General features: G+C 35.6%; 1 protein-coding gene across 1 annotated transcript in view; it reads right to left on the bottom strand.

Moving 5' to 3' along the window:
* The window catches only part of LOC114638523 (solute carrier organic anion transporter family member 6A1-like), an 89,093-nt gene extending 86,691 nt beyond the window's left edge, over positions 1 to 2,402 (bottom strand). The window contains exons 1-2 of the mRNA XM_028787039.1: positions 2,111 to 2,402; positions 257 to 517 (exon numbers count right to left, since the gene is read on the bottom strand). Coding sequence (XP_028642872.1) covers positions 257 to 517; positions 2,111 to 2,402 — 553 coding nt within the window. The remainder of the gene's footprint in view (positions 1 to 256; positions 518 to 2,110) is intronic.
* Positions 2,403 to 12,341: the final 9,939 nt, after the last annotated feature.

Raw genomic sequence — 12,341 nt, forward strand, 5'->3', positions numbered from 1 at the left:
TTTCTCTAGAGATTTGTAACATCCTTAAAATTTTATAAAAGCAAAAATTTTATAAATTATCCTACAATATTTCTTCTTAGACTCATCTCTTTCCGAGAGAAATATCAGAGCAATAGAGATATTATTAATTATGGTTACATAAACACATACAGAAGAAAGGATACACAGATATACATCATAAACTATTTTTAATTTCTTGAACCAGAGAGTTAAGTAAATATTGATAATATATGAAAGTATATTAGAAAAAACTCACCTTCTTTTATTTCATGCAGTTTTATAATTTCATAATTATAAAAAGGAATAGCAAAAGCAATTGCTGAAAGTCCTATTAAAATGCTGGCAGCTGCCACCCATTTTGCCCTATTCCCTCTACCTCCAAAGTATCCTATAAACATTGCTACCATGCAACCAGCAAAATAATCAATACCATCCAGTAAGAATTTGTCTAATATTGACAAAGAAAGTTGAGACTTATATACATTTAAGCTCTTATCAACAAGAGCAAATATCATACCTAGAAAGACAAAAGAAAACAAAAGTCAATATAATACAGTTTAATAGACAAAACAGACCAGCATTAAATTAAGGAAAAATTATATTTATACTATACAAGATTATTTTATAATACTCTCAATTAGTGAACTCTATAAATAAAAGTAAATTTATTAACTTTCATGATATGTTTTACCTGAATATGAGAAGCTATTTTAAGTACCTCAATTAGTAGTCTCTTAGAGATAAATTATGTTTGAATCATCTCATCACTATATTAGATGTATCATGTTCAAATTTTGAAGAATTAATAAATAATATAATGAATGTTTACCAATTTTGTAATTGAAGTTATAAAGACATTTGAAACCCTACTTGGATTTCAAAGTATAACTTGTTCCAGATCTAAGATTCTGTGCTCAAAGTTCAAAATTTTGGAGCATTTTCAATCTTAAAATTAAAAAAAAAAGGCCCAATGTATACATTCAAATAAATTATTCTAAAGAGCATCAAATAAATAAATGTAGCATTATCTGTGTACAATCACCATCCAATGTGTAAAAAAAGAAAACATTCATACTAAGGGGAAATATGATGTGATATAAGGAATAGCAACAGAATGAAAACAAAATGGTTTCAAATTAAAACTCATGGTGTGTCTGCGAAGTGGCAGGATCACATGTCATTGCTGAAGCAGCAATTTCTGCTGGTGCACAGTTTCCTCAAACACTCCTTGGATTGCAAGGATCCAGGAATCCATAGGCTCTTCCTAAAGCTCCTAAAGCTCTGAGAACCAACTGATCCCCTGCTGGTCTACAGCCCCAGGGCCAGACACAGGAGCACAGTGCAGGTGAAACATTCAGGATTGTTGCTGATAGAACATCTGTTCCCTACTTTACCTTCAAGAACCTCAACCACTTAGTGTTGCTCCTGCTGCCAAAATCACCACCCAAATCAGAAAACCACGGAAGATTCTGCCTACACTTTTGGTACCGACTGCCCCAGCCTCTCACTGACAATAGCTAAGTGTGAGAGCCTGCAGGAAGCCAGTGGGCAAATTCAGTTTCCAAGTTATTATAAAAATGTTTAGTAAAAATATATAACTAAAATAATAGAGAGAAAGAGAAGGAAGAAGCAAGAGGAAGGCGAAAACAACATGTGTATAATGTCACTCATGTGTTTTTTCCTGTGATCTGAATCACTTGAAGTCTCAGCACCCCTCAATTCAAAGATGACGAATCAGACTCCAGGTAGAAACCTGGTTTGTCGAGAGTGTCTCAAATTGTGAGCAGAAATCGTGAAGGTGATGCTGTTTACAATTATATCTTAGTCTTCCAAGCATTCAACCCGAGTTTAAGTTGATCATTAAATAACGTGTACTAACTCAACACTACCTTCCCATCTGCTCTGAAGCTTTACCCACTGTAGTGGAATGTATTCTGTCAAGCAGGGAGCCGAAGACTGAAGGCAATGGCGGTGCATTGGGTTAACTGTTTTTCATCCATGTTTGGAAAATGAGACAGAAGTCATCTACCCTCTCCTTCCCACAGTGTGTCAGCTTCATGTCTACCTCAATATATCCTTTCATCTGAGCAAGCCTGCTCCTCCAACTTACCATGAGTATTGACCGTTAAAAAGTACAGAATCAGGAAGGAGTGAACGTTGTTGAAACGCTGTAAACAAGGGAAAACAAAAGGGCCCAAACCAAATGGCCCCTCCGAGGAATCATTGTAATTTGGATCTGATATTTTTTTATCTGGAATATCTCCAAACTTCTTTACTGCAATTGGAACCGTTACCAGGTACGTTTCTATTTTCCTGGATTCCTCAGTTTTCCTGAGTTCATGCCCCTCTACCACGGGCGCCTCCTTCACTTTATCTGAAGTTTTTTTCTCATCCTGGGCCATGGCCTATTCAAAGCAGCTCTGAGGATAATGGAGGTGTGTTTGAGGCACCTGTGTATTCCCTGGGCCCAGTGAGTAACGTTGTCACTGCCACTGGAACCTCTATAGGGAACGTTATTTCCAGTGTAGAGAGCCAACGTCTCTACAAATCTGTTGAGTGACGCTGCAGAAGTTCCAAGCCTTGATTCCATCTTCTCTCTGTCACAGAGATGGAAAGAAGAAGAGTAGGGGGGAGAGGAGAAGAGGAAAGAGGAGGTGAATATTATCAAACAATGTTGAACAAAATGTTGAATAAATAATGAATATTTTTAAAAGAAACAAGAAAAAAATAGACGTGTAAGCAAAGAACTGAGAACTAATCATCAGTATCTCCAGTGTTCCTGTGTGGTGTCTCTACAGCTGGATAATCTTACTTGACAAAATTCATTTAGATTCTATATTAATAAATAAGTGTGTAAATATCAAGAAACATGAGAAGATTTATTCCTGTCCACTGTGATGGAAGAGCTTTAAGAACAAGGAAGAATCAGAATAAAAGATGTCAAGCAATGGCCTTGAATGAAAAGCTTACACTGAGAAATAGTTGTCCTGGAAATTCATCCCCAGCCAAGAGCAGGAAAGCAGGTGTATGTTCTACTATAAATGAAGGAAGGCAGGTGTATATTGTAATGTAAATGAAGGCAGGGGCTACAGAGGAGCACTAACATTCCTGGAGAAATATATCATTTGAGAGAAGGACCATGGTATATGTTATGAAACTTGTTTTATATAAAAATGCAATTTCAGATAATTTTCTTTCATAGGATGAACCTGATTCATGTATAACCCCAAGATATTTTTCCATTCCAGATGAAACTATCTTCTCTCTTAAGATTTTGACATGTTGTCACAACTTATGAAAATTAGAACAATTTTGCCATACAACATGATACACCAGAAAATAACAACTGACTAAATGTAGAAAATTAGAATGCATTCGAAGAATATTATTCCTTCTTACATTAAGAGACTTGATTTTTCATCATTCTCATTATGTGAATAACATTAAATGCCTAGTTTATTATTTGCTCATACTTGGCATAAATACCTTCTCGTATTGCTTCATTATATTAATAAGCATAAATGAAGTAGGGTTCCTAAGGATAAAACATGTGAGAAGGTAAGAATCCTTCTTCTTCTCCCTGATACAACACTCTTCATAACCTAAAGGCAGAAGGAGAAATAAAGCTGTGAAAACAACCAAAGCACTGGACATTTTGTTTTTAGTAATAATATAGAAATCCAAGAGAACACAATTCCTGCCTACCAACAAAAACCAATTGAGATCTTCTAAATTAATATTTGGAGGAGTCCAGCAGAGAGCTGAATTTGTAGTCATCAAGTAAATTCAATCCAAAGGGTAAGAAGCTATTAGAAAACAGTACAGAGCATTCATGTATCTGTTTGTAAAGACACAAAATGGAAAGAACCATGGGAAAATGAAACATGGAAAGCAATTGAAGTTTGGGGTTTTTTTATTCTTATTTTACTTATTTACATTTCAGACGTTATCCCCTTTCCCCATCCCCCCTTTAATTCACTATCCCATTCCTCCTCCCCCTTTTTCGGTTTTATACCATTTAAGTTACCTGCAAGTTTTAAGGTCAGTTCTGGGTTAAAGAACTAGCAATACAATAGATGCAAATAGTCAAGGAACAAGCAAGACAATAAACCCAGATAGTCAAAGAGCAAGAGGGACAATAAAGAGAGTCCCATGATCACTATTTCTAAGGGCTTATCAGGATGACCAAAATATCTGAGCCTACTTTCCTGTCCTAGCCCAAAAATCATTTTCACGCCTGAAGCCAACTTCTTTGTTGTGCATAAGATTTAGATTCCTGCCTGTGAATACTTCTTTGTTCTAGTCTAATGTCAGATTCCTGCCTGCAGCCCATTACCTTGTCCTTGGCCAATGTCAGATTTCTTCCAGGCAGCCCCAAAAGCTCTCCATATCTCCCCCTTTTTATTGCAAAAACCAGACTGAGCCTGTCTTAGGTTGTTCTGACAAGAATGCCTTCCTTGCCCGTCATGGAATATGCATTATCAAGAGCAACGCATTTCTATCTTAGGTTGGTAATGACTTGCTTGTTTAAAATTACCCAAAGGTTTTTGTTTCTTTTTATGAAATATGTTGTTTTGCTGATTTTTTTATTCTGTTTGTCATTTATACATACAAAAGCTACAGTTGTTCTGTATGTGTTTTGATTTTTTATCCTGCAATGATGCAAAAAGTGTTTATTTGGTGCAGAGGTTTCTGGGTAAGGTTTTTTTTTTTTTTTTGAGGTCTTGTACAGAATCTTATCATCTGCAAGTAAAAATAATTTGAATCTTTTTTTCCTATTTAAATACTGTTAATCTCCATCAGTTGTCTTATTGTACTAGCTAAGAGTTCAAGTACTATGTTGAGTAGATATGGAGAAAGTAGACACCATTTTTTATTTCTGATTTAAGTGGAATTGCTTTGAGTTTCTCACTGTTTATGCTGATATTAGCTGGTGGTTTGCTATAGATTGCCTTTGTAATGTTGAGATATCTCCATTGTATCTCTCCAAGAACTTTTATTGTGAAGAAGTGTTGGAAGTTATTAAAGGTCTTTTCTGTATCTAATAAAATTATCATGAGGATTTTGACTTTTAGTGTGTTTATGGAAAAGATTAAATTTATTGAATTCTATATGCTTCCATATCACTGGACCGCTGGGATAAAACCTATATAATCATTTTGCATAATCTTTTTATGTGCATCCCTGTGTGTTCTTGGATTCAGTTTACAAGTATCTCACAGAGGACGCAGATTTTTATTTGGAAATCCATAGCTTATTGGAGGAGCATAATACCCTATGCAGGGTAACTTCAGTTAAAATCTTATATGAATATAGATAGGTAGGTAAATAGAGAAATGATAGATAGAGGCATATAGATATATAGATAATAGATAGATAGATAGATACATAGATAGATAGATAGATAGATAGATAGATAGATAGACTGATGCATACACAACAAGAAATAAAAAGAAGGAAAGAAGAAAGGAAGGAAGCAAGAAAGAAAGAAAGAAAGAAAGAAAGAAAGAAAGAAAGAAAGAAAAAGAAAGAAAGGAAGATAAGTAGATGATATAATGTTTGAGAAAGCCATATGGAAACCTATTAATGACACAAAAAACCCTTTACAATTACTTATCCAACCCATTTTTCCTCTCTCATATCCTACCAACCCTCTTCCCACTTAAATCTTGCTCTCTACTACTCATTTTCCCTCCTTGCTTAAGATCTTTTTTTCCCTCTCCCCAACAAAGATCATTTTCTAGTTTTCTGAATTCTACAGATACTCAAATATTGACACAAAAGTCAAGAAGTTAAGACCTGTAAATGCCAGACGGTGGTGGCATAGGCCTTTATTCCCAGCACTGGGGACTCTGGACTCTGAAGCCAGAGGCATGCAGATTTCTGTAATTTGGAGACTAGTCATATATATGTATGTTTGTGTATGAGTAACAACACGTGATGATTGCTTTTCTGGCTTCTGTTACCTCACTCAGTTTTTCAGATCCATCTATTTATCTTTCAATTTCATATTTCTTTATAACTGAATGAAATTCCATTGTCATATTTTCATCATCTATTAATCAGCTGATAGACATCTACACTGTTTCCATGCCTTAATTATTATCAATAGAGCATCAATGAGCATGGGCAAGTTTGTGTCTCTGTTGTAGAATAGTGAGTCCTTGGGATATAAGTCTAGGAAATATGTGGTGGATTTAATTCTTATTTTCTGAGGAACCACCACACTGGTTTCCATAGGGTTTGCACCAATTTGAACTGCAACCAAATTTTATAAGAGTGGTCAGTTTCCCATATCCTTACTATCATTTGTTATCTTCTATTTTGAGAGTGTGAACATTAGATGATATTATTAAATAGTTTTAATTTGCTTTTTCCTGATGGCTCAGAACACTGAACACTTCTAAAAATACTATGTTTTCCCTCTCTCTACTCCTCCCAGTTCCTTCCCACCAGGACCCCCCCCCCTCATCTAGATCTACTCCTTTACTATCTCTTATTAGAAAGGAACAGGCTTAAAATAGGTAATAATACAGTAAATATATATATACAAAAAACACATTGGAATTGGAACCATTTAACTGAAATATATTTTCAATCATTTCACTCTAAACATTGTTTATCATCATTTCTAAGGTATTTGGTTTTATCATTTGCTTGTTTGTATTTTTCAGTTGGTTTTTCTTTCATTCTTCCTTCCTTCCCCCTTTTTTCTTGACTTTGAGACAATGAACCTAGTCTGCTAGTTCATTTCTTCTGATGGATGAACTGAGGCAAGATATTCAGATTTATTACTGAAAAGTGTACATGATTTCTGTCATTTTGTTGAGGTTTTAAAATTTTGAAAATGTCATTGTCTCCTTTGGTTTAATAAGTTTTGTGTTATCTTTTTGCTTCTCTAGTCATTTGAATGTGTTTATTTCCCTCTACATTTAAGTGTTCCTTCCTCTGTCTTCTGTGGGACTGGCTTAGTCATCCTGAATTCCATTGGTCTGACTTACTCATGTAAAGACTTATAATAATAAGTATTCATTCACAATAATTATGAGAACTAGTTTTGCTGGGCATATTAGCTAGGATTGGCAACATTTCTCAGAATATGAAAGACACCAAACTATTTTTACTTTGATGATTAGGATTGAAAGTCAGCAATAATTCTTGCCTTCATAGTTTGGAATGAAAGATCAGCACTTGATTATAACTTGACCCTTCTCTTTACCATCTCTCAGTATATTTTGTTGTATAAATTAAATAGTTAACATACCATGGGGAACTTATACTCTGCTCCTGTCTGTGTTGCTTCTATGCATGCTTCTTTTCCCCTAGATTCGATAAACTTTTGTCTTTTTAACATTAAAAATATTTTCTGTACCAGAGAGATGGTTCAACTGTTAAAAGCATTGGCTGCTCTTCCAGAGAACCAGGGGTCAAATTCTAGTATCTACATAGCAGCTCACAAGTCTCTGTAACACCAGTTCTAGGGGATCTGTTGAAAGATGCTGTGAGTTTGTCTGATCCTGAGCTTTTAGTATGAAGGCTTTTCATTAATCTTTCAATCACATTTTTATGAGGCTGTTTATGATATTGATCTCTTTATGGTTTAACTTTCCTGGGCTAGATGCATTCTTTTACATTTGACTAAATAGGGTACAAGTTTTTAAAGTATTCCCTGCTACTATTCTGAACTGCTTTGGTATCTATTTTTATATTTCCTGATCATTTCTAACTTTGTGAATTTGATTTGCTTCATTCTTCTTTTTCTATTATTGGGCCAATGAAACTCTTAATCTCTATTATTTTAACGAAAAATCAACTCATACATTCACTGGTTGTTGTACTGCTTCCTTTGTTTCCATCTCATTAATTTCAGCTTTGCTTTTTTTTTTCCTTTCTTTTTCTTTTTTTTTTTCTTTTTTTTTTCCTTTGTTGCCAGCTACTAATTTGGATTACTGCAGTTCTTGTTTTCCAAATTCTGGTATTGTATCATTAAACTATTCAATTGTGCTTGTTATTTTTTTACCCTTACAAGTTTAGAAATTGAGATTTCTCTCACAGAACTCCTTTTACCATATTCCAATGGTTTTTGTTGTGTTATGTTTTCATATTCAGTTAGTCTCAGGACAGTTTTATTTCTTTTTTGATTTCTTCTTTGAGCCATTCATGACTAAGTACTAAGATTTTAGATCTCCAGGAGTTTTGGCCATACCACACTGAACAGAGATTGCTTTGTAGCTGATTGCAAGTTTATAACATTGTGCTCAAATAAGATTAACATAGAGTTAACTTCAATTGTTCTGAGTTTTTTCAGGTTTGTTTTGTTTCCCAGGATGTGAACACTTTTAGAAAAGTCTCCGTGGGCTACTAGATATGATGCATATTTTCAAGGGATTTGAATAGAAATATTTTCTAAGATATTTGGCATCTAACATATGATGTAATACTTTACTTAATTCTTCTATTTCTTTGTTATTTTGATCCAAATGTTCTATCTAGTGCAGAAAGTAATATAGTTAAATCTACTATGATCAGGTTAGTGTGTCTGTGTTTTTAAATCCAGTAGTACATTTTTATAAAATTAGTCTCCTCAAAGTTAGGCTTACAGCAGTAATGTCACCTTGTTTGATTTGAATTAAGTATGTTAAACTTTTCTGATTAGTTTTAGTTTGAAATCTGTGTTGTCAGATACTAGGGTACCAGTGTCTCTCTTGCTTTGTTGTCCCATTTGCTTGGTATACTATTCTATAGCCTTTCAATTAAAGGTGGTTCCTATCTTTGAAGCTAATTTCCTGTACATAGCATAAAGAGGGACATTGTTTCTTACTTCCATTCCACCTAACTATTGTCTTTTGTGTGGAGAATTGAGGTCATTGATGTTTAAAGTTAGTATTGGGAAGGTATGTATTCACTGAAGTTATTTTGTTGCTGTTTGTGTTCTTAGTCACAGTTTTATTTCCATAATTGTAGCTCTCATTGTTTTCTTTCTCTAACTTCTTAGCTATGCGTATTCCTCTCTTCAGCCTTGTTGTCTTGTCAATATTCTCTTCACTGATGTTTTGAAGGACTTAAGTTCTTTAAGCCTACTTGTAGCAGATCATTTTGCTGAGTATGTAGACAAAGATGGCAAACAGAGACACCTGTGGTTTTACTCTCAGCCTCTAAAACAATGAGCATGAACATCATTATTTTGAGATATTCAGCCACAGTGATTTTACGCTATTGACAGAAAATGCTATAATAAAACTCTGCTTTTTCCCTTTTCAGTACCTGTGAAAAAAATCTACATCTTCATGAGTGGATCAAGTCTTTCTCTCTTTGTTCCAAAAGAGAGAAGTATTCCCTACAGTGCTAATTTCTTAAGTCCCTCATGTTTCCTGATTCAATCCTCAGTCTTCTATAATCTTTTTACATCATTTCTTGACATCAGATCATTTTTAAAGAGTTATTAATTTCTATCTTCTTGCTAAATATTGATAATGCACAAAGCTCATGCATATGTTCTTGAATAGCTTTGTTCTGTAGCCATCTTTCTAGGAAAGAATATTAGGAGATGTCGAAGGCACAACAGAGACTCCTTTAGAATAATAAACTAGAACAAGCTTTTAAAAAAGGGTCATGGGGTGCAGAGATGGCTCAACAGTAAAGAGCACAGGCTATTCTTCCAGAGGTCCTGAGTTTAATTTGCAGCAATCACATTGTGGCTCACAACCATCTGTAATGGGATCTGATCCCATCTTCTGGTGTGTCTGAAGAGAGCAATGGTCTACTCATATGCATAAAAATAAATAAATAAATCTTTAAAAGTTAAATTAAAAAAAGAAAGTCATATTCTGTACTTTTTGGCTAATATTCACTAATCAGTGAGTACAAACCAAGTATGACTTTGGGTCAGAGTTACCTCACTTAGGATGATATTTTCTTCTTTTTTATTATTTTATTAATCATTCTATTCATTTACTTCCCAAATGACACCCCCTTCCCAATTACCCCTTCACCAACCCCCATCCCATGATATCCTACTTCCCAGTTGCCCTTCCATCAACACCCCATTCCACATTTGCCCTCCCCCTTCTTCCTTGCCTATATGAGGGTGCTCCCCCACCCACTCTCTCCTGCCCCACAGCTCCAGCATTCCCTTACACTAGAGCATCAAAACTTCTGTGACCAAGGCCTCCCCTCCCACTGCTGTCAGGCAAGGCCATCATCCTCTGCTACATATGTATCCAGAGTCATGGATCCCTCCAGGTATACTTTTTGGTTGGTGGTCTAGACTCTGGGAGAACTGGGTGGTCAGGCCAGCCTATGTTGTTCTTCCAATGAGGTTGCAACCCCACTACACTCCTCCTGGCCTTCTGCAAGCTCCTCCACCAGATTCCTTGGCCTCAGTCTGATGGTTGATATTTTCTAGTTCCATCAGTTCACCTGCAAAATTCATAATAGCTCAACAGTATTCCATTGTGAAATGAACCACATTTTCTGTATCAATTTCTGTATCCCCTTGAAGGACATCTAGGTTGTTTCTAGCTTCTGGCTATTACATAAGCCTGCTATAAACATGGTGGAACAAAAGGGGGAACAAAAATAGGTATGGAGGAGGAACAGGAGAAGCCCAGAAGACCAAGAGAATGAATGGAAATAAGTAGCCTCAGTGTGGGGTGACGATTCTCTAGAAAGTACCAGAGATCTTGGAGGTGAAAGACTAAGGACTCAATGGGAGTGGCCTTAGCCAAAATGACCAATACTGGGGAGACAGAAATCGAAGAGTTTAAGTCCAGGAGATAGACAGGGTCTCAAGCAGAGGGACAGAGTTACTAAACCACAGTCTAAATTTCTAACCCATAACTGTTCCTGTCTAAAAGAACTGCAGGGACAACATGAAGAAAGGACTGAAGGAAAGGTAGTCCAATGACTAACTTAAGATTTATCTCATGGGAGGACACCAAGGCCTGATCTTAGCCATTCTGATGGGTGTGAGGTAGAATCTCAGGGTCCTTTTGATTCGCATTTCTCTGATCACTAAGGACTTTGAACATTTCTTTAAGTGCTTCTCAGCCATTTGAGATTCCTCTTGTGAATTCTCTGTTTAGTTCTGTACCTCATTTTTTGATTTGGTTGTTTGGTTCTTTTGGGGGTTAGCTTCTTGTGTTCTTTGTATATTTTGGATATTAGCCCTCTGTCAGATGTGGGGTTAGTGAAGATTTTTTTTCCCAATCTGTAGGTTGCTGATTTGTTCTAGCGGCTATGTCCTTTGCCTTAGAGAAGCTTTGCAATTTGATGAGGTCCCATTTATCAGTTCTTGATCTTAGAGCCTTAGCCATTGGAGTTCTGTTGAGGAAATGTTCCCCTGTGCCAATAAGATTGAGGTTCTTTCCTACTTTCTCTTCTATTAGATTCAGTGTATCTGGATTTATGTTGAGGTCCTTGATCCACTTGGACTTGAGCTTCATACAAGGTGACAAATATGAATATATTTTCATTTTTCTACATACAGTCTGCCAGTTAGACCAGCACCATTTATTGAAGATGCTTTCTTTTTTCCATTGTATATTTTTGGCTTCTTTATCAAAGATCAAATAAGTGTGTGGTTTCATTTTTGGGTCTTCAATTCTATTCCATTGACCAACCTGTCTGTCTTTGTACCAACACCATGCAGTTTTTTATAACTATTGATTCGTAGTACTGCTTCAAGTCAGGAATGGTGATTTCCCCAGAAGTTTTTGTGCTGTTAAGGATTGGTTTCACTAACCTGGATATTGTTTCCTATATAATTTTGACAATTGCTCTTTCCACATCTGTAAAGAATTGTGTTGGAATTTTGATGAAGATTGCATTGAATCTCTAGATTGCTTTTGGTAGGATGGCCTACCATGCTATGTTAATCTACTAAGCCATGAACATGGGAAATCTCTCCATTTTCTGAGGTCTTCTTCAATTTTCTTTCTTGAGAGACTTGAAGTTCCTATCATATAGATCTTTCACTTGTTTGGTTAGAGTTACCTCAAAATATTTTATATTATTTGTGACAATTGTGAAGGGTGTTGTTTCCCTAATTTCTTTCTCAGCCCATTTATCATTTGTATAAATGAAGGCTACTGATTAATTTGAGTTAATTTTATATTCAGACACTTGTTGAAGTTGTTTATCAACTGTAGGAGCTCTCTGGTAGAATTTTTAGGATTACTTACTATACTGTAAATGGGGATACCTTAACTTGTTCTTTGCCAATGTGCATCCCCTTGATCTCTTTTTGTTGTCTTATTGTACTAGCTAGAACTTCGAGTTCTATGTTGAATAGATGTGAGGAGAGTGGGCGTCCTTGTCTGGTCCCTGATTTTAGTGGGATT

Source organism: Grammomys surdaster, unplaced genomic scaffold (genome assembly GCF_004785775.1).
Source record: "Grammomys surdaster isolate TR1022 unplaced genomic scaffold, NIH_TR_1.0 125604, whole genome shotgun sequence".
NCBI classification, from domain to species: domain Eukaryota; kingdom Metazoa; phylum Chordata; class Mammalia; order Rodentia; family Muridae; genus Grammomys; species Grammomys surdaster.